The 27,599-nt window shown below is 42.0% G+C and overlaps 1 protein-coding gene across 1 annotated transcript in view; it reads right to left on the bottom strand.

Moving 5' to 3' along the window:
* SLC43A2 (solute carrier family 43 member 2) overlaps nucleotides 1–27,599 on the bottom strand; it is a 104,721-nt gene that overhangs the window by 7,198 nt on the left and 69,924 nt on the right. The window contains exons 6-12 of the mRNA XM_073616635.1: nucleotides 18,969–19,061; nucleotides 13,784–13,917; nucleotides 13,499–13,701; nucleotides 10,707–10,853; nucleotides 2,563–2,701; nucleotides 1,925–2,057; nucleotides 1,735–1,808 (exon numbers count right to left, since the gene is read on the bottom strand). Of these exons, the coding sequence (XP_073472736.1) occupies nucleotides 1,735–1,808; nucleotides 1,925–2,057; nucleotides 2,563–2,701; nucleotides 10,707–10,853; nucleotides 13,499–13,701; nucleotides 13,784–13,917; nucleotides 18,969–19,061 (923 nt within the window). The remainder of the gene's footprint in view (nucleotides 1–1,734; nucleotides 1,809–1,924; nucleotides 2,058–2,562; nucleotides 2,702–10,706; nucleotides 10,854–13,498; nucleotides 13,702–13,783; nucleotides 13,918–18,968; nucleotides 19,062–27,599) is intronic.

Here is a 27,599-nt window from a genome sequence, read left to right as displayed (position 1 = left end):
GATAGCATTTAAGATAAAGGAAAAAAAATATATGATTTTTTAAAAATGAAATTGCAATAAACTACATGCATGTGTAAATGTGCACATGTATGTAAACAGCAATTGGGCCACACGTGAGGTATTGCTATGAATGTCAGAGTGATAGCAAAGAACTCATGGTTAACTCTAAATGGACAACCTGCAAAAAGGCTTCTAAAGTATTGCCTATAGACAATTTTTGGTACTGTTTGCCATTTTTACAAGTGCACACAATTTTAAAGCTTGACATGTTTGGTATTTATTTACTTGAGGCAACCTCGTCTTTTCTATTCTACCACAAAATGAGTATTAAAATGTGTATGTGTGTACAAGAATTAATTTTAGTGTATTTTTTCCTAAAAATATGTTTGATAAATAGATGTGCTGATGTCGTGTGATGCAAAAACTGACACCTTTTTTTGTACAGGGCCTTTGCTGACAAAAAATATATATATTGTTTGGAGGAGGGGGGGTTTAGGTAATTTTCTATTAAAAAAATGCAGATTTTAACATTTGATACCTACCAACAATCTGCGCCACTATGCAGTACCTGTTTGTTCTCTGTGAATGGTCTCGAGGAAGGAGAAGGTGGATTTTATTAGGAGAGTGGACTGAGTGAACCCATTAGTGGCTGGATTTAGTAGATTGTAATACGTGATACAAAACAAAGGTTTGCTGCTAACCAGTGTTCGGTGAGTAGCTAGTGTTTGTGCTGGAGGAGATTACAATGTGGACACACAGCTTGGAAGAGAGGTTTCTTTTGGAACACAAGCACTTTTTCCTGGATGAACTTTGTTTGCCCATGGATTTTGTTGCACCTAAGATCGTTTAACTACATGGGACACTTTACTCATTGGAATGCACTGGACACGTTATTGAATATACAAATTTGATTGCACAGGACACTTTAATAAATGAAATTTTTGCACTGGATACTTAATGAATTTTTTTCATGGGATGTTTTTATTTTTTTCATGGTATTTGTGACATTTGCACATTGCTTTTCATTCTTTTGGAACACCTAACGATTTGGACTATTTATGCTTTTTTGTATTTTGCACAAATTTGAGGAAGCCACACTGTGGGGTTGATATACTAAAACTGGAGAGTGCAAAATCTGGTATAGCTCTGCATGGAAACCAATCAGCTTGTGCCATCTCCCTCGCAGGCAGTTCATACTGCCCTCTGCAAACCGCTGCAGGTGTCAATACAAAGTTAATGACACCCCCAGATCAGTTCGCAGATCGCAGTGCGAACTGTGCATTTGGACAGGAATTGGATCGCATGGGTGTGATCCGATTCCAGTGCGGGGGGGGGGGGGGGGAAAGGTTCCTGCAGCATTTTCGTATGAATGCAATGCGAGTTCAGCCATACAAACTGTATTGCTGAATTCGCATCGTACAGACATCGCATGTGATCTGCACAGCAATGCGGTGCGAATCACATGCGATGTCGGTGTTCGCAATAGTGGGAACCCAGGCTAATTGAACAAGCTGAGGTTAGAAGCAGATTTCCTATCATGCACAGCTGTACCAGATTAAGCACTCTCCAGTAAATCAACCCTGGTTTATTATATTCTTGGGTATTGTTAAAAGGGGACAGTGCAGTCCCCATTTATAGGTTAGATTTTAACATTTGTGTGAAAAAAAAAAAAAATTTGCTCCAGTAGAAAAGTATTTACAAAAACAAAAATGGGGAATTAATGCATATACTTACACAGCAGCATATAGTCCCCCCACAGCAGAATGGATAAATCCTCTCACTATTGTGTGCAATATAAAAGACAGGATCTGTAAAAAAACAAACAGAATTTAGATATGCTCCACTGCTGTGTCTGAAATTTGTTTGGATGAATGAGCAGCATAATCAGCACACAGAAAAGAAATTCCCTAGAGACTTCCCTTACCTGTAAGGGCAGGTTTGGAATAAGACATGTGACTCCAAAACCCACTAGCAGCAAGTTGGTAAATGCAAAGGCCCTGGTGGCATTTGTAATTTTCTGAATTTGACGATCACGCTTTTTCTTTTTCTTTCCATCCCTGTGAGGAAAGCAAATTAAAACATAAGAAAAAAATGGTGGATATAACTTTAATTAATAACTATTTTATGTGTACCTGTACCTTATAGTGCAGTGCACATTTAAACGTAGCATAAAGACTAAAATGGATCTTCTGCAGCAGCACATTACTGTTTAGTATATCGCAAGTGTAAAATGAGCCTTTAGTTGCAGAGTACCCTAAGCTAATCTACTAAAAACATGCTCAGGCCCCCCTTTACTTCCTCCTACACCTCACTATTTACTCAATGTGATGGGCATCGATGACGCAGGAGATAGTGGGTAGAGCTCCAGTTTTTGCAGATTGAACTTCCTCATATGTGTATTGGGCTTCCCATATGTTCTGGAAGATTACTCATGGTGTGCGCAGGTGCCTCTGGATGTTTACATTCACCTCCTGCTGTCAGTTTTACTATACGTATTGTGTACTGATTTCCTAACATTATAAAGTGTGTGCGGCCTAATGTCACTTTGAGGAGCAAACGTACGGATTAGCATCCTTCTCTTCTGCATCATCATTTCCATCGTCACATTCCTTGAGCTTCCAATCCATGATATATCCAATCACAGGGGCTGTCATCAGGCAGAGCAGCTGTAGAACTCCAAAGATAGATGTATAGAGACTGACTGTAGAGAAGAAAAAAATATTCATTTTACTATAAGGCCTCTCAAAACAAGTGAACATTTAACAGCTAGTTGGTTGAGCAACATGCATTGTGATGGAAATTCTATCTTTTTAGAGTGAAACAGAAAACTAGAAAAAAAAAGTTTGCATAGTTGACGTGTTTTGTGTGCGTGGAAACATATACAAGTATACAGTATGAAATGGGTCTTATTTATAAGAAAAGTTTAATAAAAAATAGTAAATTGACACAAAACATATTTACGCTTTTAAGCAATAACTATAGCTGTGCTATAAATAGAGTCCAATCAGCCAAATCAGAAAAATTATGAATCCCAACATCATCTGAATCATTTGCACCACAAGAATGGGCACATGTATTTTGCACTTTATATCATGATAAGGCTCAGTAAACCCGCACCCCCCTGTTGTATTCTGTGTAATAAAAACGAAATTAAAAATCTGACAGGAAGAGAGGAACTCTCTCACTGTGGCCACAGCAGGTGTGCAGACATAGGAACTCAAGCGTAAAGATCTCATCAGTTGAGTTCCCAAGAATATAAGAAAATTGTCATATGGTTTAACTCTCCATCATCTGCCAAGAACTAAAATATCAGTTTTGGGCAGGCTGATCCTTAAGGCTGGCATGAATGCCTCCGATGAATGCGGCTCGCAGCAGGGGTCCGGTGAGTCCCTGTTCTCAGTTTCAGGAAGGAATTAGGGACAAATTTTTGCCTGAATTTGGCCCTGAAACTGAGCCAAAAGACGCACAGCACTCCTGTGCAAGCCGGTATGCAGCCGCAACCGAGATATGTGAACTGGCTTCATAGAGAGCTGGTCACAATCTCCTGTAATGCGAATTGGATGCGGTGAAACCCGCATCCTATTCGCAACAGTGTTAATCCAGCCTTAGGGTCATTGTCCTGCTGGAAGGTGAACCTCCACACCAGTCTCAAGTCTTTTGCAGACTCTAACAGGTTTTCTTCTAAGATTGCCTATTTGGCTCCATCAATCTTCTAATCATCTCTGACCAGCTTCCTTGTCCCTGATAAAGCAAAGCACCCCACAACATGATGCTGCCACCACCATGTTTCACAGTGGGGATGGTGTGTTCAGGGTGATGTGCAGTGTTAGTTTTCCACCACACATAGCGTTTTACTTTTAAGCCAAAAAGTAAAATTTTGGTCTCATCTGACCAGAGCACCTTCTTCCACATGATTTGCTGTGTCCCTCACATGGCTTCTCGCTAATTGCAAACGGGTCTTCTTATGGCTTTCATTCAACAATGGCTTTCTTCTTGCCACTCTTCCATAAAAGCATGACAAAATGTGGAAAATTTCAAGGGGTATATTGAAGAAGCTAGTAAGCCTGACTGCAAAAGCAGCTAAGGCAATACAATTTTACTGGGTCTGCAGACAGGAAGTTTAAGATCCTTTTACATTGGCATTTGTACAATTAGTCTGTTAGTAGCTCATTGTTTCAAGCAACTAACTACTATATATGTATTAATCCTTGAAATATGTGAACACTGATTGTCTGATAGCACAGATCTTGCAGCTGTTTTTCACTTCTTCCCAAAGCTTACCCGTGTGCATCACTTTGTGACGAAAGCAAGGCAGCATGTGACAGCAAAGAGAACAATACAAGAAAGAGATGTGTTAGCACAGACATCAGCAACTAACTTTAGCGTACATACACTGTAAACTATGTTACACAAAGGATGACTAAACTAGAGAAATAAAAACTGGATCCAGCCTGAACTAGCGGAACCCACTACTGTACAGACACAGGTCTTGTGCTTGAGGATTACATCTGTGCTGAATCAGCGGCTAGGGCAGAGGAAAGGAAGTGAAAACTACAGAAATGCCCAATATCAGCAATAATGACATCTGGGAATGAGAGAGTTGATATTGCACAAACAGAGCAAAATCCCCATTATGTAGACATGTATCCATTTATGCAAATATTATCTGTTCCTATTGTGCCCCTAGGTGAACCTTCTCTAGTTACCTGCTGTGTAACATATACACCCACATACAGTAGGTGCTCTTACATGATGCTTGATATGACTGTTGACATTGACAAACTTGACATTGACAAAAAAAGTTCAGGAGCTACTTTTGGGTGACATGCGGCAGACCTGCACCGTGATTTTAGGTGTCATTCAAATGAATAACATCTCAAGTCCCACGATTTTTCATTCACACATCGGCGCTTTCAAATCATGGGCAGAATCGCGGCCAATCTGCTTTTATCAGAAATAGATCTTATGTAGTGTTACAAAGATTTGGGGGGTAAAGGAGCCATAAAGCCCCCTGCCCTACTGTAGAGGATTGCATTGTCTTCTTAAAATATATTTAAATACTCTAAACATAAGTATTGAATAAAAACTGGATTGTATTGCTTTAAAATAAAAAGCAGCACAGGTAAACTTTTGGCAGGATTTTGTGGAGAAGCACAAGGAAAGGAATGAAAAATAAGGAATTGTGCAATCCAAGCATAGCAAGTCAATAACAAAGAACAAAGGGTCTTTTTTAATATTAACCACTTCACTACCGGGCTTTACCCCCTTCCTGCCCAGGCCAATTTTCAGCTTTCAGCACTGTCGCACTTTGAAAATTGAGTGGTCATGTAACACTGTACCCAAATAAAATCTTTATATTTGTTTTTCACAAACATACAGCTTTCTTTTGGTGGTATTTATTCACCACTGGGTTTTTAAATAACAAAAAAAAAAAAAGAACATTTTTTTAAAAAAAACATAGTTTTCTGTTTCTGTTATAAAATTTTGCAAAATAAGAAATAAATAATAAACAAATAATAATAAGTTACTAACCCTCCTTCATAAATTTAGGCCAAAATGTTTACTGATACGTTTCTGTGGTGAAAATAACCCAAATCAGTGTATAATAATTATTTAGTCTGTAGGAAAGTCCACAAACTATGATATATATATCTGAAAGTTGATCTGTCCTGATGTACTGACAGCCTATCCCATTTCTTGAGGCCCGAAAATGCCAGGACAGTACAAAAATCCCTTAAATGAAGCGCTTCCCTTTTTAAAAAGTGGACAGTTCAAGGAATTTAGTAAAAGGCATGGTGAGTTTTTTTACGTAATTTTTTGTCACAATTTTTTTGAAAAAAAAATAAAAAATTCACAAAACTTTTGGAAAGTTGCAAAAATCACACTACGTTTAGGGTGCCATGGACATATAATGGCATCGCAAACTCTTCCCGCATTTTGCTGCGATTCAGCATTGGTGACGATTCCGCCTGTAATTCAAATCACCTATGTGTGAATAGAGCCTTACTATAATGGACAGCAATGGCCCTTCCTTATAGATGTAAATCTCACTACTAGTATGACATATGCTCAGCTGGCAAGCATGCATGTTTATGTACTGTAAAGACACTCCTGGCTATCGCAGTTAAAGCGGAACTTAAGTCATTTTTTTAACTTTCCATCTATTAAATCTTCTGCCCTTGTTGTTTTAACTTTGGATAGTAAAACTTTTTTTCTGCCAGTAAATACCTTATACAGCCCACTTCCTGCTTCTTCTCTGGCAAAAAGCGTAGGCTTTTAACATCATGCACAGCTCTCTCTCTCACTTGAGAGAGAGTTTGCCAGGAAGGGAGCTGGAGGTGTGCCTCTGTGTGTCTGTGTAAATCCAGGAAGTGAACAGGCAGCAGCTTCAGCTGCCCACAGTTAAAATGGCTGCAGCCTGACTCAGTAGAGGGAGATTGCTGCAGCATATTTGGCAAGTACAGAATCGCAGTATATATAAAATAATATGCAAAGTGGTTGGAGGGAAGCTTCAGAATGGCAACAATGTTTTTGGCAACAATATTACAAATTATGTGAGCAGACTGCAGTTCCTCTTTATAAACAACAGTGATTAACCATAAAAAAGACAATTTTGGATGATCAGTCCTGCCCTCTGTGTATGATCGGCCAGGCATTTCAGCTGATGTCACAGAAAGCACATTCATATGCAACATTTTTCCAATCTGACTGTAAACAGTCAGATCAGGTGACAATTATTTCCTGCTTTTTGGTCACCTAAGATGCACTAATCAATATGTATATAAACAGTCATCTATTTAACGATCATACTGTAATAAACATCCAGTGGTAACCCGAGTATCTGCTCTTTTAAATGTCTGTTTTCCTCTCTGGCTTGAAGTGTTCCTTCCTGTGAATGTATTTTTGCCTGCCTGGAAGCCTGTCTAATAACATGACTTTCAACTCATTGCTTCATCGTTCTTGATAGAGCAGGTTCAAACTGGATCGCCTTCATTGAACTTGTGCCACAAACAATTTTGCAGCTTGGGGTGAATGCGGTAAACAGCACATGAATCTGTCAGCTCCTAAAAATAGTTTCCACATGGGGGGGGGGGGGGGGGGGGGCTGTAGATTTAGACGTCCAATGCGGACTGGGTTTGCTCTGCCCTGCAAGCCATTGAATTACAAGAAAATGGAAGATTACATACAATACATGAGGGATAGGCTGCTGATGAAAATCTTGCCTCACCTTTATTGGCTATACAAAATGTAACTGAATCTGTCATTAATAATCTGTCCTGTTCCAAACTGCTGTCACTTCTACCTAATTATAATGCTGCAAATTTTGATTTGAATAAAAGGCCAAGATCAGGACACAAAGGATGCAGGCTGCAGATGTCTTTTTTTTTTTTTTTGATGAAACATTTCATTGATTCTTGCACAATAAAACAAAGCAAAGAAAAACAGCGAGAACAACTTGATCGGGTGAGGTGATCTTCATAGCTAGGTGTGTTTTGTCTATAGTCACTAAAGGGCACCTTGTCATAGAATACTTGTGTCAAAACAAGTCAGCTGACATGGGAGGAAAGACTAGCTACTTAGAACATACGGGTGACCAAACAAGACCTTTTAAAAAAAAACACTATATGGTAATTGTGCTGTAACAGCAAGGATTCAAGCTGTTTACAGTCAATTTATGTACCACTTTACTGTGAAACTTAAAGGATAAGTTCACCCTTTGTAACATGTTACACCTATACTTAAGGTGTAACATGTAACATATTTCTTTGCAGCAGCCAACCTCTCCCCCTTCTTTTCCCTGTGACAGCGGATGGGGGATCCTTTCCCCGCCCCCACTGTCACATTTTAAAAACAGTGTGGGGCTCCACCCACACAGCCGCATCATGTATTCACAGGGCTCAGTGAATTAAAGCGATACTAAACACATAGTGTTTCATTTACATTGTCCCCTCTCTTTCTGTATGTGGATGATTGCACTGTAATTTATTTTAATTAAAAAAAATCTAAGTACATTTTTCCTAATCGATATACAGCTGTCACATGACCCAGCTCTTTCCCAGCCTGTCTGCAGGGAAACATAAGCAGGAGGAGCTTCTAGTCCACTGCTGCTGGCCACATTAAAAAAAAAAAAAAAAAAAAAAAACAGGCTTTGGAATACAGAGTAAAAATAAATTACATTAATAAACCCTTTTACATTGGCATACAAATATATTTAGAAATCAAATCTTTATGATTTTTGGGCAATAAAATGGTGTGAGTGGATTTCTGCCAATCACAGCCTGTGTCACACCCCGCCAGCCTGTGTCTTAGAATAACTGAGAGGTGAAGCCACCATTAATCTACATGTAATATCCCACCCTCATTGTGGTTAGTTGGTTAGTGGTCATGGAGGAGGGGGGAGGGAGTGGGCTGTTATTTACCACTGTGTGTAAGCCCACATGTGTGACGCTATAGTCACATGGGCTGCTCAGATGTGATAGGGAGAAAATGCTCAGTATAAAAACTTAGCATGTGCAGAGTTGCCACCACAGCTGCAAAATCCCTAGCTGAATTGGGGACATGAAGAGAAGGTGGAGATAAATAGCAGCAGGGTTAACCAGGTTTTTAGCAAAATACAGAAAACTAATCTCATAGTGACTGAGTATGAACTGCATGTAATACACCATTTATTAAGATTTTTTTATGATGTGGGTTTAGTGACACTTTAATGAACTACAAGTCCCATCTTCCACCGTGGCAAACAGCTTGTAGCTTGTAGAATTTACCCCCTTCCTGACCAGGCCATTTTTTGCGATACGGCACTGCGTCGCTTTAATTGACAATTGCACAGTCGTGCAAAGTTGTACCCAAACACAATTTATGTCCTTTTTTTACCCACAAATAGAGCTTTCTTTTGGTGGAATTTGATCACCTCTGCGGTTTTTATTTTTTGCGCTATAAACAAAAAAAGAGCGACAATTTTGAAAAAAACACAATATTTTGTACTTTTTGCTATGATAAATATACCCAATTTAAAAAAAAAAAAAACACATTTCTTCATCAGTTTAGGCTGATACGTATTCTTCTACATATTTTTGGCAAAAAAAAAATCACAATAAGCGTATATTGATTGGTTTGCGCAAAAGGTATAGCGTCTACATAATTAGGGGATAGATTTATGGCATTTTTATTTATTTATTTTTTTTACTAGTAATGGCGGCGATCTGCGATTTTTATCAGGACTGCAACATTGCGACAGACACATCGGACGCTTTTGACACTTATTTTGGGACCAGTGACATTTATACATTGATCTAAGCTAAAAATAGCCACTGATCACTGTATAAATGTCACTGGCAGGGAAGGGGTTAACACCTGGGGGCAATCAAGTGGTTAAATGTGTTCCCTAGATGTGTTCTAACTGTGGGGGGAATGTGAGTGACTAGAGGAGGAGAGAGATCGTTGTTCCTACTTAGTAGGAACACACGATCTCTCTCCTCTGCCCTGACAACCGGGATTTGTGTGTTTACACACGCAGATACTGGTTCTCACTCTGTCAAGAGTGATCGGGGGGCCCGGCAGTCATTGCGCCCACCGGGCACATGGGTAGGCTTCGGGGACACTCTGCGGGAGCGTGCACGCCTGCTACAGCGTCTTAAAGAGCCGAAGTACAGCTACAACAGCTCGCGCAGGGGAGCCATCCTGCCACAGTATAACTGCGGCGGCTGGTCGGGAAGGGGTTAAAGAACTACAAGAGTGTTGATGAGCACCCTCATAATTCATTGATATTTCCTGCAGCTGAGTAATAGAGATGGGCTCGGGCGTGTTTGGGATCCCACCTGCCTGATCCCGCCAGGAAGCTGACACTGCACATGGCTAATCACAGGCAGTGGGACATTTCCCAATCTGTGCAGCTGCACAGATCATAAATGTCTCGCTGCCTGTGATTAGCTCTGTGCAGTGTTGGCTTCCTGGCAGGATGGGGCAGGTGGAATCCCGAACCCGCCCGAGCCCATTCCTACTGAGTAACTATCCGCTCATACGGAACCTGATATTGTACTCCCAATCCACTGATCGGGGGTGCCATGTTTTTCAGGCTGCAGTGTAAAAAAAATAGGATGTGTACATTTTTTTTTACCTGGAAAACCATGTGCATTTATTAAAGGTGAACGTAGCCTTTAATGGGGAAAATTAGCAAAGTTTCCTGCGCCAACTAGCATCAATAGCATACACCACATTACCAAAGTAGTAAAAACAGGTCTACCTGTCTCCTGCCAGCATATTGTAGAGTGGGTCCTTGGATCTCTGTGGGGGAAGCAAAAATGTCTTTGCAGCGGTCCAACACAGTCCCTGATTAGTTAGATCCAGAACTCTCCAATTGAAGGGAAAAAATGTAGAAATGTGTTGGACCTCTGCAGAGAGACTACTACTTCCCCAAGGAAAGCAAGGATCAGCTGCTGGCAAAGTAAAGGCTTATCTACTCAAACTGTCATCTTTAGAAAGAAAATGAACTGTAGGACACTAAACACTTTTTTTTTTTTATGTACCCAGAAGACATTTAGCTGATTTATACTGAAGTTTCATCACATGAAACATAAATGCTTTATGTGAGCATCTATCCTGAACTGAAATGTCTATTCTGGGTGAAGTTTCCAGGTGAATTATCACTACTATTATGCCTTTTGTCATGCAAAAGCCTTTGTAGTTAGCAAATATAAGGCACTCACCAGACTCCATGTTTCCATCCACCAGGAATTCCAGAATGTTGTTCATGGCTCCCATGTAAAAAATTAGACGTAGCTGGGTAACACACATGGTAATAAGGCTAAGGAGCAAGATAGGACTGAACACACTCTTCATGAAGGATGGAGTTGCTAAAAGAATACGAGAAATACAAAAGTAAACGCACTGACTGACAAAACTTTCATGCTTATGCTATTAAACAATTCAATGGCAACATCCTAAATGTAGCAACCCCTAATAACATGCCAGATGTCAGTTGACTTTTTTAAAATCAGCTCTGACAGGTTGATGTACTGCATTCTGGCGCTGTATTGCTTTAGAGATTGATTGGTTGTTACACAGAAAATACATCAAATATGATATACTATATTACACATGAAAAGATGCTGCAACTCGCTGCTTACATGTTATCAGTAGTGTAGCTTTGTATTATAGTTTTTCAGCTTTTTTGCAGTAGCGTTTTTCAGCGTTTTTTAGCTGTTGTGTTTTTTTTAGCAAAACTATACTCCCACAAAAGCTTATGCACAAAAACGCTGATAAACGCCCAATAGCCGTGTTTTTTTCAGCTTTTTTAAGCTTTTATCAGAATTAGAGCGTTTTTACAGCTTAAAAACTCCTCTCAATATATAGATTGTACTGGATAGATGTTAAGTGATGTATTTTATTTTGGGAATTGTATGTATTAATTTATAAAAATAATGATATTGAAAAAAAACAAAACAAAAAAAAAACTCCTCTTAAATCAGACTAGTTCTTGGGTTTTTTTCCCGCCAGGAAAAAGCCCCTGCCAAAAACTGCTGATAACAGCCTATGTGTGCATGGACACATAGGATAACATGCTGGGGAGTTTATTGGCGGCAGAAAAAAAAAACGCCCAAAGCCAAAAACAGCAACTAAAAACGTCCAGCGTGCATGAAGCCTAACTAACCTAATTTCTCGGTCATGCAACGCTGTACCTAAAATTTGTATGATTTTTTTTCACACAAATAGAGCTTTTGGTTGTATTTGATCACCACAGGTTTTTTTTATTTCATATTATATGAATGAAAAAAGACCAAAAATTTTGAAAAAAAACTAATTATCTATTAAAAAAATGAAAAAAATAATATGATCTCTTCATAAATTTAGGTCAAAATGTATTCTGCTACATGTCTTTGGAAAAAAAAATCCCAATAAGTGTATATTAATTGGTTTGCGTGAACTTTATAGCAAAAATAATAGCTATTATAACTATGGTATATATACTGGATTTTTTTTTATACTAGTAAAGGCAGTGATCAGCGACTTACAGAGGGATTGCGATGGTGTGGCGGACAATCTGACACTGGGTGGGAACTGACCAACTAACACTGACATCACCAGTGACACTAATACAGTGATCAGTGATAATACTATACACTGTCACTGTACTAATGACACTGACTGGGAAGGGGTTAACATCTTAGGTAACCAAGGGGTTAAATGTGTGCCTAACAAGTGTTAGCTTGTGTAATGTGTGCTGCTTTTTACTAAATATCCCTTTGTTTCTTATCCCTGCTCTACAGGGAAAGGAAACAGAGTACATTCACTCTGGATAGAGCCCTGTTTTGATTATCAACACTGGGCTCTGGGCTGTGATTGGACGCAGCTGATCAGAAGGTGACGGTTATGAATCATTGGCCTGGGACCTGCTGACAAACTTCCTCTGTGTACAATCACAGCCGGAGTCAGCAGGTGGGGGTGCGCATGCGCACCCAGTACTCGGTAGAAGCCAGTCACGTACAGGTATGTAGCTGTACTCCGGACGGGCGGTACGCAAAGGGTTTATAAGGTAACCAAAAAAGTGTATGACTTAAACTCCAAACTTTCTGCTTAATTTTTTTAAAGAAGCGTTTGCAGTGCAGAGGCTGCAAAATAGGAAAATGCACTAAACCAACCAGGGATGAGCTACTTATTGCACACACCAGATAAGCCAAATGAGTTCTATGTTTATAAAGGTTTCTAATTAATTTACCTTTCATGACCTAAGCATAAATGTGCAGAGCAGGATATTATTGATTGAATCTTAGCAGGAAGGGAAGCTCAAATCATCCACAGATAATAACACTGGCATTGACAGAACACATACTATTCACCATATCTTTTACTGTGTGCTAAGCAGTAAATGTTTAATGGAAACTGACATTTTACTAGAAAATCCATAATGTCCTAAATAATGTAGCTACGTTTCCCATGACAAGCAATCTGACCTTTAGACCTGGGTTGTAGTTTGCTAAAACTTCAGGTGAGCACCAGTTAGTACATAGGAAGCTTGGCGAAGGGACTAGAGAAAAAGCTTAGCACTACCGTAATTAAAAAGTCAGATCTCATTTTAAAATGACAAGTAGGAATTGATTAAACCTTCTATCAGTTTTTGTGTCAGCTGTGTCAAATTTGGGAGATTTCCCTTCACTTCCTGTTTTGTAGAACAGATCTTTTCAGAGGGGGAAATTCCCACTAAGGCTGAGTTCACATATATGCGAATTGGATGCGTTGTTGCCTATATCCAATTCACATAACATGTGGCCACCTCTCAATGGAGCCGGTTCACACAGGTTTTGAAAAGGGTCCTGTGTGTTTTTGGGTCCGGTTCAGGTACGAATTCAGGCAACATTTTTGAATAGCAGGGTAATGTTCAGGGTTCATAATAGAAGTAAATATTACATAGCAGAATTCTGCGTAAATGCAAAAACTATTCCACCATTGGACAGCAGATTCCTTTTCAGCACAACCTTTTAATACCAGACTGGGGACATACCTGCATTGTCTGCTTGGCATTTAACCTCCAGATCCACCGTGGACAGACACAGCTTATTGCCCTCCTGCAGTGCTGACAGCTCTTTGGGGTTTTTCATTGAGCCTCCTACACTTAGTCGTCTCCCCACAGTGGTAACTTGCTTGTAGAACTGCTTTCCTGTAATCTTGTGGTCAAAGCCCAGCCAGCTGAACTTTATCTTCACACTGCAAACAATGGTTGCCATATAAATATGCTATGGAGCTTTACTATAATAGCACTATACTGTTAAAAATGCAATGCTCTTACGTATAATCCATGTCTTCTGGTCCAGGAAAAGGCTCCAGAGGCCAGTTAAAGAAGCAGTTGAAAAAGACCAGCCCAGCACAGGCAGCCCAGACAATAAGAATAGTGATAAAACTCACATTTAGATCATAGATAACCTGCAAAGTAAGCAGATAAAGAAGATTGTTTTAAAAACAGAGCAGGTACACCAGAAGCCAGACTTGCTGAATGTTTTATATATTTAACATTTAAAGCGGAACTTCACCCAAAAAGGGAAGTTCTGCTTTAAGGCCTCCTCCCTTGCTCCTCTTTGACTTCTGGCAATTTTTTCTGGGGTGGGGTTGGGTAGCAGGTACCTGGTTTTGACAGGTACCCGCTCACACTTCCACTCGGATCGCCCAGGTGACCTGAGCGGAAGATCTCCTTCCCCTCTCCCTCCCCGCAGTCTTCTGGGGCAACTCAGTCGGCACCCTGTGCAGTCGCAAGCTGTCACAGCCAGGTGCCCACACTTAAGATGCCAGCACCAGGGACTGAAGATGGTCCCTTGCGCCTCCTCAAGTGAGAACAGCGCTGGATCCTGAGACAGGTGTCTGTTTATTAAATGTCAGCAGCTACAGTTATTGTGACGTCACACCCGGAGAGCCCGCTCCTTGTGACTTCACAAGGGGCAGGCTCTCCGGGTGACATCATTGGATGGCCACGCCCCATGCCTATATAAGAGGTGGCGGACAGCGGGAACATCACAACGAAGAAAGACAGCTTTGCGACAAGACCAGCTTTTTTTGTTTTTTTGGCGGGGAGAGATGGCTCAGAGCTATTTTACTAATAAAGGACTTGTCAAAAACCAATTTGATGTTTTTATTACATTTCACTGCTTTTTCAAGTAAATGGGAAGGGGTACAATGTACCCGATACCCATTCACATATGGGGGGGCCAGAATCTGGGGACCCCCTTTTTAAAGGGGGGCATCCAGATTCCGATAAGCCCCCCACCCGCAGACCCTGACAACCAACGGCCAGGGTTGTTGGGAAGAGGCCCTTGTCCTCATCAACATGGGGGCAAGGTGCTTTGCAGAGCCCCCCCCCGCCTCAAAGTACCCACCCTCCCCATGCTAAGGGCATGCGGCCTGGCATGGTTCAGGAGGGGGGGTGGGGGGGGTGGGGCGCTCGCTCGTCCCCTCCCTTTCCTGACCTGCCAGGCGGCATGCTCGGATAAGGGTCTGGTATGGATTTTGGGGGGGACCCCACACCATTTTTGGTTTATTTTGGCAGGGGGGGGGGATTCCCCTCCGAATCTATACTAGACCCAAAGAGCCTGGTATAGACCCACGCCATTTTTTTGTTTGTTTTTTTTTTTTGCCGGCAATTTTTTTTTTTTTTACATTCAGCTGTCAGTGGGCAGCTGATGACTCATTGGTTGTTAAGGATGCAGCGGCCAGCTTCCCAGCTATATACAGTGTTAAAATAAAAAACACAAAACACATCAAAAATCGTATCGCAAACACAAAACTTGCATTTCTGGTGCAGTTCCATTGAAGTCTATTACCCGCAAATCGTGGGTAAAACGTCCCTGACCCTTTCCAAAAAAGCACCGGCCGCAAAACGCATAGATGTGAACTTGTATCATAGGAAACCATGTTAAATGGACTGTAGTGTGTTTCGGCAAATTGCAAAACGCACTAAAAAATGCATGGGTGTGAACCTAGGGTTAAACTCAAGAACCCTCAGCGTTGCAAGACATCAGTGCTAACTACAGCACCCAAAATAAAAAATAGCAATCTTGCCGATTCTTTTTCACATGCAAGGTTACAGTGACCCACCCTAGGCAGCTGGGAAACACACTTTATTGTATTGTGACTTTTAGGTTTAAAAACCTCATCACTTTAATGCCTCACTGGCTTCCTGTTTTTACTAAGGCTGAGCGAGAGAATTGCTGTACACTGAAATTACACCATGATTGAGTGTACATATTTTACAACATAGATCAACACGAGAATGGGATTTTTATTGATCTGTATACATTAATGACGCTTCTAAAAATATAAATGGCTGCCATGCCAAGCTGTTGTGTACAATGGAGAGGCAGCAAGCACTGAACTATCACGATCTGACCTTAGCGGTAGCTAGAGAGGCAGATCTTTAAAGTAAACAAAATTTGTCTTTTGATTTCCAGCAAAAAAAAATATATATATAAGAAACTGAAGGGTTACCGAACAGCTCACTGGTAACCCCTAAGACCCTGTCAACATGGCGGATTTTGTTGCAGCAACACAAAGGAACAAAACATGATGTCAGTAAACTGTATGTCAAGTGTATTTAAACTTTTTTTTTTTTAACAAGTGGTTGTAAAGGCTGAAGGTTTTTTACCTAAATGCATTCAACCAGGAGTGCGGGGGACCCGAGCAGAAGATGGGGGCTGCTCCTTGCAAAACCACCGCACAAAGCAGGTAAGTACGATATAATATGTTTGTTAAGAAAAAAAAGGGAGAGTAACACCCCTACTAGAGCAAGGAATGAAATGGGGACATTTGTTCTTGTGACAGCTAACAGGCGATTTTCCTTAAGCCTAGTACACCCAATGAGATTATCGGACAAATGATCGTTTTTTTGGGGTTTTTATTGGATGCTAGTCTCCATATCGAAAACGAATAGGTTACAAAAGTAAGAAAATTCTCGTACAACAGAATAAACATTCTGAAGTCATGTAATGTATTTGTATTGTACTTTTGGACAAAAACTGATTAAACTAAAACCGTACGATCTGGTATCGTACAAGAAAAATTTTCACGTTTGTCCCTTCGGAAGATTTCAGACGAAAGCTGTGTACCAACGATCAGATTATCCTACGATCGCGTCGAAATAAGTATTTTTTGTACAATATTCTGATTGTGTGTATGGGGCTTTACTTTGGAGAGATTTCCTCTCACTTTATTTGGTTTCTAGAGATCAGGAAGTGAAAATCCTCCCTTGTGGTGGGGATGCCCAGAATTGCAAGGGTAAATACTTGTTTATGTCTAGGGTACCAGAGAAAGCACTTGTACTTACCTAATCCCCGCTCTCCCGGCAGCTGGCGCTCTGCTCTCCATGTCTACATACCTGCTTGTAGACTGTCCTTCAGCATTCTCACATCCAATGCAGGACTACAGGCCCTACATTGTACTTGATTATATCAGAGGGCCTGCTGGAGAGTAGGGAGTAAGACGCTACAGAGACAGGTCTAGCAAGATGGAAGACTGCTGGAGTGGATGACTGGGTAAGTAAAAATGCTTTTTCTGTTACCCTTGACATAAATGAGCATTTAAACCTTGGTACGCAGGGGCAGCCTACAAGAGAGGATTTTTATTCTACCGCTGAGTTCAGCTTGAAAACAGACCTCTTTAATGGAACACAGATGGCGAAAAATTCTGATGGGGGTTTAAAATAATCACTATTTTATCCAAAATAAAATACTTTTAACATTGGAGCAATAATAATTTGTCCATTTACATCTTGTATTTAAATCCCAACTGAAGTAGAAAAGCCTGTCCACCACTAGGATGCTGCTGTGAAGGACTCTTTGTGTGGAAGCAGTTGTCTCTCTGCAGTGGTTCCAACATGCTCCCTGCTGAGTCAGAGCTCTCCAATCAGCAGGAAGCATAAGCTGAGCTATAGGGGTTTGCTCATCAGGGTGGTGTCTTCTGCACAGAGACCACTGCTTCCATAAGCATGGCAAAGGTCCTTCTCTTCCACACTCCACAAAGGCTTTTCTGCTTAGACTGAGTCTGTTTTGGAAAGAAAACAAACTATAATGGCTCGTTAACACAGGTACAGAGAGCCATACACCATGAAAAGCAAGCCTATCTCTGCACCCGGGAGTGACAGGTGTTTGCATACAGACTCTTGTACAAAACAATGACAGGCTGCAGCTGAACAGCATTTCTGAGCATTTACTGGCCTATAGGGATGGCTGAGCAGCCCTGGGTGCAAACTGTCTGCATCAAGAGGCACACATCTATAAATGCTCAGATACACAATCACCACCGTACTGCTGTAGCCCATCATTGATTTGTACAGCTCTCTGTACATATAAGAAAGAATGAATGAACCTTAAATTGGATGTAAACCCTCACACATACCCAATGAAGTGAACAGCCTCAGATGATACACAGAGATGAAAAAAGTCTCCCCACATAAGTTTTACATGCATATCTGCTGTCTTCATCTTTATATATTCTTTAGCATTCTTACATCATGTTAGAATATTTACTTCCTACTTCTGCACTGGTAGTGTAGTCTTGACTTACACTGGGAGACAGCTGATTGGAGGAAAGTCACACATAAGCAGAGACTTTCAGAGCTGGGCTGTGACAAGACAAGCTCTCTGCTATAATCTATTTATAGCAACCTCCATGGACACAAACTTCAGGCTGCTTTTAGTTCCTATCTCAGAGAACCTTTCAAACAGCAGAAAGACACTTGACTCCGTGCTTTGGAGAGAGAAAAGAAAACACTAGAGATATATGTGCTCAGGTCAGATTTCATAAATCGGGTTTACATCCACTTTAAGACCTCTCAATTGCCCATCAGGCTCTGCCCAACCAGTTACTCAAGTTATTTCCCAAAAATAATCATTGCCATATTTGGGTAATGACATCACCATTAGTGCCGGTTCACACAGGGGCGACCTGTCAGGCGACTTAGCTGCCTGACAAGTCACGCTCCATGCATTGCAATGGAACCGTTCTAATAGGAGCAATCCAAGTCACTCCGACTTAGAAAAAAAGTTAGTGTACTACTTTGGGGCGACTTTGCAGTGGCTTGCATTGATTTCTATACAGAAGTCGTTTTAGCAAGCCGTGCTGAAGTCGCGCTGTACGGGGCGGCGTCCGGGTCAGATGACTTTGAAGCCGCCCCAGTGTGAACTGGCACTTATCCCTGGCATTTTTGTTTATATTCAGCGGATATCTTAATTACTGCCAGTTTGCTAATCTGCAAACTAGCAGAAATTCTTTAAGACTCTATTGCTGCCATTGCGACAAGGTCTTAAAGTGGCAGTAGTAAGAACTAGCTAAATTTGTTGCGCATGAAAGTAATGTTACGAGAACTGGTGCAAATGCTTGCCTATTATATTAGGTGCAGGTCGCTGTAAAGGGAACTACTGCCAGAAAAATGTAATTAAGGCTTTACTGAAATCAACAGATAATCTTCTAATGGAAAGAAATATACCCACCTTGATAAAGGGGAAGGTGACAGCGGAGGAAGCATAGGACCCAATCATTAGTGCAATAAAAGTTGAGCGTAGGTCACCAAACATGTTGGGCAGCTATAAAAAATAAATAAATAAAGCCACAAGATTGTTAAAGTTTACTGTAGACAGGCAACTTTTTTCATATTAACAAGTGACAATGGCTGCACATAGCCGTGATCTAACATTATCAGAATTCCATCTACACATAGCACAAGGTTTGTGGCTTAAAGGAAATTAAAGATGTTATCAGTTTTTATTTGACAGAACAGTGATTATACAGTACAGTCTGTATGACAGTAGTTTATTGTGTGGGCATTGTTCACTAGTCAGCAGCACAGCATGATCCCACCAAGTTATTGTGTCATACTCCACTGGCATTTCCCTTCAAAGCAGCAAGACTAATATCAAGAATTTTTAAACAGCTTCTATTTCCAACATGAAATGTAAACAATCCATGAATGAAACATATTATTAATTATTTCAGGAATAAAAATCATAAGGAATCTCTAGGAGAGCAATACAATTTTGCCAGAGAAAGCTAAATCTTATTCAAGTCCTTTTGTGTGTGTTACCATCATTAGTGCCACCATTTATATGACACATTTATATGACACATCCATAACTTGAAATCAATAAACACTAGTGATGTAATGCCAGAGACCAATCATTACTTACAACAATAGGGCAATATATGGGTTTACTTCATATCATTTACATAAAGAATATGCATTAAAAAGTGGATTAACTCCAGAGAAAACGATAATTCTCCCGCTTTACAACTCTGGTCCAGCTGCACCTAGAGTATGCTGTCCAGTTCTGGGCACCAGTCCTCAGGAAGGATGTACTGGAAATGGAGTGAGTACAAAGAAGGGCAACAAAGCTAATAAAGGGTCTGGAGGATCTTAGTTATGAAGAAAGGTTACGAGAACTGAACTTATTCTCTTTGGAGAAGAGACGCTTGAGATGGGATACGATTTCAATTTACAAATACCGTACTGGTGACCCCACAATAGGGATAAAACTTTTTCGCGGAAGGGAGTTTAACAAGACTCGTGGCCACTCATTAAAATTAGAAGAAAGGAGGTTTAACCTTAAACTACGTAGAGGGTTCTTTACTGTAAGAGCAGCAAGGATGTGGAATTCCCTTCCACAGGCAATGGTCTCAGTGGAGGGGGAACTATTAGATAAGCACCTGAACGACTGCAACATACAGGGATATACAATGTAATACTGACATATAATCACACACATAGGTTGGACTTGATGGACTTGTGTCTTTTTTCGACCTCACCTACTATGTAACTATGTAATATTTCCAACATGGTAGAAAACAAGCAACTGATCTAATGCATAGGAGCGTGTATACACACAGTGTCGTGGTGGGGAATTCCTCGGCTGCTTATGATTGGCAGTCTGCAGTGACAACTTCCTGGCAGGATGGCTCAGGGAGATTCAGATTAGTATTTCCTTAACTCATCCCTGCTGATGCATCATTTTTTTTTTCTTCATAAAAAAAAAAAAAAAAAAATCTATGATTTTGCTGCAACCAATGTACCAAGTCAAAGGTAAAAGCCACTATGCACCCTAGAAGCACGTTTGTATGCAAGACAAGTACAAGTCCTTTGGACAGTAGTCTGACGCTCTGTTGGCCAACAATCCGATCGTGTGTACGAGGCTTTAGCCTGGGTACTGAGGGATCTCTCCCATCATGCTATTCTATGGGACAGACAATGTCTATAAACCACCATACACAGAGCAAACTTTGTCTGGTTCCTGATGAAAAATGCTAAATTTGCTTTATGAATGGCCCTGTCAACACCCTCCTTGAAATCTCCAACTGAAAAATTGAAGGAGCTGAGAGAAAGCTGAACATCAGCTACATCCAATTAATAGCCGCAGTGGGAGAATAGTTCATCCACACTGTATAGGGATGCTGTAGTCTGCAGGCTGAACATAAAAATCTATCAGCCTAAAGCTGGCCATAGATTGAAATTCGGACAAAATCGAGGATTAAGGATCGAAATCCTAAATGATGCTGTTACTATGTACTTATTTTCCACTTACAATCTAGTAATGCTAGTTCAGCTGTGCAGGTATTTTCAGAAGTTGGAAGTGACTGAATCACTAGGTATACAAGTCATTACCATCTACAATGTTTATTCTGTCTGGACAGAGGCAGGCGAGGCTGAGACTAACTCAGGGGAGTTTGTAAGTCGCACAATGCACACCTAATCCTTATGTGACACCTCCAGTTTATTTAAAGCACTCAGGAAATTACTTCAGTAGACAATTGGACATGTTACTACTCTAACAAACTGCACCTGTCCATGCTAAACACTGAAAAACAATACCAGCTGATTGACAGATGAAAGGCAACCACGGATGAGTAAAGCCAGAGCTGTAGAACAACAGCAGGATGATACAAAGGGTAATTTATGACCCTGAAAGAATTTGGAAAAAATAAAATAGGATAGGCTACTAAACTACACTGAGCAAAAACGGAAAATTGTATACTCACCTTGTCCTTTCCTGACTCATCTCCATGGCAGTACACACTGGGTTGTGACTCCGCCCCCACAAGATGACAGGATTGGTTAGCTATAAATTTGAAGGGGAGACACCCCGCTGCATTCTCTGTAAATATATCATCATAAAACGGGGTGGGAATCTCTGTGCTGCCATGGAGATGCGTCAGGAAAGGAAAATTACGGAAAGGTGAGTATACAATTTTCCGTTTTCCTGACACCTCCATGGCAGCACACACTGGGAAATAACTCGCCAGTCGGGTGGGTGCAAGAAAATAATATTTATTCCTTATAATGCGGAAGAATTGGCTCTAACAACAGATCTACCGAAGTCTGCCATAGCCAAGTGAGCAGAATCCACTCTATAGTGAGAAATGAAAGTGTGTCTGGAGGACCAAGTCACTCCTTTGCAAATCGTCTCCGGTGAAACCCTGCAATATGCTGCCCAGGAGGTAGCCACTGCCCTGATCGAGTGAGCCCTGATGCCTTCAGGAATTACCAGATGATGCATGGAGTATGCCTTCTTGATGGATTTGACTAACCAGGATGCGATAGTACGTGAAGTAGCCACTTGTCCTCGTCTGTTTCCATGGGGGATGACCATGAGGGTATCCGTCTTCCTAAAAGGAGTTGTAGCCGCAAGGTAACTAATGATGGTTGTTTTAACATCCAGAGGATGAGGTTCACCTTGATCATTAGTAAAGGATGGTAAAACAATGTCTTGGTTGTAGTGGAAGGAAGTTGCTACCTTCGGGATGAAGCGGTCTGAGGGTCTTAGTACTACTTTATCAGGAAAGAATACTAAGTAGGGTTCCGATGCCATCAGTGCTCGGATTTCAGATACCCTTCTTGCTGATGTAATTGCGAAGAGAAAAGACAGTTTTAGAGTTAGATCCCACAGTGGGATCGATTCAGCTGGAGTAAAAGGAGGATTGGTGAAGGCATCAAGAACTACTGAGAGATCCCATGATGGAAAAGCTGGTTTCTTGGAAGGTTTGATTTTCAGACAGGCTCTCAGGAATTGGATTACCAGCGGATGTAATGCCCATCTAGTGCTTGTTTTGGCTGACAAGGCGGATACTTGTACCTTAAGGGTACTTGAACTTAGGCCTTTGTTGATCCCTGACTGGAGGAACTCTAAGATTTGAGAGGGTTCTGGAGCAATGGGGTCCCATCCCTTCTGCTGTGCCATGGAAAAGAACTTGTTCCAAATTCTTGTATAGGTGGTGTTGGTGGTATTCTTCCTGGCTTGCATCAGGGTTGATATTACTTCCTGAGAGCAGCCTTGTTCCCTTAACCTAAGCCTTTCAACTTCCATGCCGTCAGATGCAACTTCTCTGGAGCTGGGTGTAGAAACTGGTCTTGGATTAGCAGATCCGGGGTTACCGGAAGAGGTATTGGAGGTTGAAGGCTGAGCTGCAATAGGGTCGTGAACCATGGTCTTCTCGGCCAAAGAGGGATTACTGCGATTACTGTAGCTGAGGATCTCCGAAGCCTGAACAGGAATCTTGCAATTAATGGAGTTGGCGGGAGTATGTACCTCAACTTGAAGTTCCATGGGTGAATTAGACAATCTATTCCCTTGGCTGAAGGGAACGACACTCTGGACAGAAACCTCCGACACTTCGTATTCGCAGGTGTGGCTGCTAAGTCGATCTCTGGCATTCCCCATGTTTCCGTAAGAAGTGAAAAGGCCTGGAGGCTCAGGGACCATTCGTTGTTCGAGAGTCTCTCGACTCAGATAATCGGCTAACATGTTCTGTGCCGCAGGAACATATATTGCTTTTAAGTCTGTTAGGTGTGCCTGTGCCCATTCCAAGATAGGACGGACTTCCTCCATCAGTGTGAGACTCTTGGTACCCCCCTGCCTCTGGATGTAGGACACTGCCACCTTGTTGTCCATCTGGATAAGCACGTTCTTCCCTCTGAGGGCTGGTGCCAATGCCATGAGAGCCTGGAAAGCTGCCCTGAGTTCCAGTATATTTGATACTATGTCCTGGGCCTGGAACTGCCATTGGCCCTGCGCTGCTTGATCTTGACAGTGAGCTCCCCAGCCACTCTGACAGGCATCTGAAGTGACTATTACCGGGTCTGGAGGAACTATCAGCTTGTATTTTCTGAGGTTGGTCGAGTGTGTCCACCACCATACTGATTGCTTCATTGGTCTGGAAAAGGTAATGGTCTGACGCATCGATACTCCATCCCACTGCCTTAGAAAAGAGTTTTGCGGGACTCTCATGTGCCATTGTGACCACTGCACCATGGGTAGAGTTGCAGACATGGAGCCTAGCACACTCAAGCAGGTTCTGGCTGGTAGATGCCTCGCTGACAGTAATCTCCGCATCTTCTGTATTAAAGGCTGAATCTTCTCCTGAGGGAGTTGCACCCTGTTCAATTTGGTGTTCAGATCCGCTCCCAGGAATACCATATTTTGCGTGGGTTGCAGACTGCTCTTTTTCCAGTTGACAGCCAACCGAAGTCCTGGAGAGTCATGAGTAGGATCTTTCGATGACACAGCAAAGTTTCTCGATCCTCTGCCAAGAGCAGGATGTCCTCCAAATAATGGTGGACTCAAAGACCCTTTTCCCTGAGGAATGCAACCAAGGGTAGGAGGACCTTGGTGAATGTCCTGGGAGCCGACAAGATGCCGAAAGGGAGGCACTGGAATTGGAAGTGGCTTTTGTTGATGGCGAATCGGAGAAACTATTGAAAGGCAGGATGAATCGGAATATGTAGGTAAGTATCAGATAAATCTACTGACAGCATCCAGTCGCCCAGGTTCACTGCCAGAATTATGAACTGAAGGCTCTCCATTTTGAAAGCCTCTATTTTTATGTTCCTGTTGAGATTTTTTAAATCCAATACAGGGCGTAAGTCTCCGGTCTTCTTCTTTACCAAAAATAGGGGGGAATAGAAACCCCTCCCCTTTTGACCTGATGGAACCTCCAGAATTGCTCCTTTTTCCTTCAATTCTACTATATATTTTAATAGTAACTTCCTCTTGATTAGTGAAGATGGCAGTCCGGTTGATTGGAAGTGATTTCCCGGAAGTCTGCCCATAAACTTCCACTTGTGTCCGAATTTGATTGTGGATAGAGTCCACAGATCCTTTATATGGCTTGACCAGATCTGTACGAAGTTCTTGAGCCTGGCGCCCACCTGTGCTGGGTGGGCAGGCGAACCTTCAAAAGGACTTCTGCTGCTCCCCTGCAGGGGTAGGCTTGGACTTCTGCATCCTTAGGAAGAAAGGTTTCGTATTTCTCCAGTCCCTTCTAAACTCCCTACCGGGGCGGCAGGATCTAGCTTCCTTGTATTTATCGGGAAGGTTGCGTCTGTAGGACGGACCCTTTTGGGCCTTGGGTCTTCTGTCTGAGGGAATTAATCCCGACTACCCTCCTGTTACCTTGGAGATAGCGGCGTCCAATTTAGACCCGAACAGGTTTGAGCCATCGTATGGAATTCTGCACCAGTTTGTTTTAGATGCAGTATCGGCCATCCATGGTTTCAGCCACAGAGCCCTTCTTGCCGTGACTGAGGCTAGCATTGATCTTGCTGATGGTGGTCTGCGCGGGCAGTGGTCTCCATAGCAAAAGTGACAGGAAGGCTGAAGAGTAATAAGAAAAACTATTTTTTTTTAAATTTTCCCTTTTTTTTTTTTTAAAAAAGGCTGAAGAGAGTCTGGAGAAGTAGATCCGACTTACCTGGGTTTTGCTGAGTTAGTTTCTGGCAAAGCAGTGCAACACACGGCGAAATCCAAGTTTTTTAAATAGCCTTAGCAAAAAACACCAAGAATGACTGTGTTTTTAAACTTGGCACCGCCGTCGCGGCAAAATGACGCTCCCGCGCATGCGCAGAGCGTCCTGAACGCCTCGGCGCCATCTTGAAAAAGGGCATAACCTTCTAAAGGCAGTACCTAGCTCTGAACACAATAGAGAACGTGCAGAGCAGAGGAGGAGCGTCGGCGGCCATGACGGTTCCACAGTGCTGGACAACAGGTGCCAGCAATCCCCCTAAGCAGGGGTAAAAGCCTACTTGCTAAAAGAAAACAAGGTACAGGCATAAATAGAGAGGAGACCACTGCAAAATATGAAGCTTCTTTAAAGCTTACTGTGCCAGACGTCCAGACGCCCCCTGAGACCACCAGACCAGGGGTTCCCTCCATAGAAGCTCCTTTAGAGAGTGTACAGGAGGGACTTCCAAACAGGAGAGGCTTGAACCTGCTGGGGCGAGTGCGGTAAGAGGCTTTTTCTTTCATCTTGACAACAGGAGCAACCTTGCTTATCCCAATCTGTCAGGTGAGGATAAGAAAGAGAATGCAGCGGGGTGTCTCCCCTTCAAATTTATAGCTAACCAATCCTGTCAGGTTGTGGGGGCGGAGTCACAACCCAGCGTGTGCTGCCATGGAGGCGTCAAGAAATTATAAACGCAACACTTTTGTGTTTGCCCCTATTTATCATGAGCTGAACGTAAATATCTACAACTTTTTCTATGTACACAAATGGCCTATTTCTCTTAAATATTTGTTCATAAATCTGTCTAAATCTGTGTTAGGCTACTTTCACACTGGTGCTTCGGCGGTAAAGTGCCGCTTTAGCGTCAATTTCACGGCGCTATTCGGCTGCTAGCGGGGCGCTTTAAACCCCCCACTAGTGGCCGAGAAAGGGTTAAAACCACCGCAAAGCGCTGCTGCAGCAGCACCATGCCGGCGGTATTGATTTCAATGGGCAGGAGCAGTTTAGGAGCGGTGTATACACCGCTCCTTCACCGCTCCAAAGATGCTGCTAGCAGGACTTTTTTTAGCGTCCTGCCAGCGCACCGCTCCAGTGTGAAAGCCCTCAGGGGCTTTCACATTGTAGAGACAGCAGCAGCTCTTTCAGGGCGCTTTGCAGGAGCTATTTTTAGCGCTGTAGCGCCTGCAAAGCGCCCCAGTGTGAAGGAGGTCTTAGGGTTTTGTTTCACTCTTGAGACACTGGATTATTCCTCAAATCTACCGCTTATAAATTCCTGGGAATTGTTCACAGCACAAACTATATACAGTACTTTTTATATACACCCCAGCTGATAACTGGAGACCCTATCTCAATGTATATTCATTGGATGTTGGTGCCGTCATTGTGCCGCAGGTGTTACTGCCTCAGCTCCAGGGGAAAACGTCTTCTATAGTGCCTCCAACTATCGATATCATCAACAGTTTTACCCATATACTACAGCTAGATACTCCCAAATCTGCATCTGCTCCTGATGAGTGGTATAACCACGAAACGCATTGAACTTTCCTATGATGCTACGTCACAGTATCCACGTGCAATATCTGTATTTTATTATAGTCTATTTTAATTAATCAATTTCATCATTGTTATCATGTTTATATGTTACCGGTACAACTTTGGTCTACATACCCAATGTCCATTAATATGTATATCATGTTGGAACAATTATGTATAATCATGAATTGTTTAGATGATATCTTTATATCTTTCTACTATTTTACATGTGTATGTATGCCCTTTGTAATAATAAACAAAAATTATACTGATTGGTTCGTTCAACTTAGTAGTGTGCTTCATATAAAGTCCCACAACCCTTTTCTTTGTGCAATAATCATGCTGTCTAATCAGCATCTTGATATACCACGCCTGTGAGGTGGATGGATTATTTCGGCAAAGGAGAAGTGCTCACTAACACAGATTTAGACAGATTTGTGAACAATATTTGAGAAATAGGCCTTTTGTGTACATAGAAAAAGTCGTAGATCTTTAACCATATGCCGTCTGGCACATGACGATATACGTCAGCACAATGGCACGGCTGGGCAAATGGGCGTACAGGTACGTCCCCTTTAAATCGCGGCTTTGTGGGCGTGCGCCCAACACATACTCCGTGACCGTGCTCGCGATTGTATCACGGATCGGCAGAACGAGGAGATGCCTATGTAAACAAGGCATTTCCCTGTTCTGCCTAGCAACATGACAGAGATCTACTGCTCCCTGTCATCGGGAGCAGTGATCTCTATCATGTTCTAGTGAGACAATCCCCCCCATAGTTAGAATCAATCACTCCCTAGGACACACTTAACCCCTTGATCGCC

The sequence above is a fragment of the Aquarana catesbeiana genome, linkage group LG02 (genome assembly GCF_042186555.1).
Source record: "Aquarana catesbeiana isolate 2022-GZ linkage group LG02, ASM4218655v1, whole genome shotgun sequence".
Classification (NCBI taxonomy): Eukaryota; Metazoa; Chordata; class Amphibia; order Anura; family Ranidae; genus Aquarana; species Aquarana catesbeiana.
This window is presented reverse-complemented; position numbering and strand designations above follow the sequence as displayed.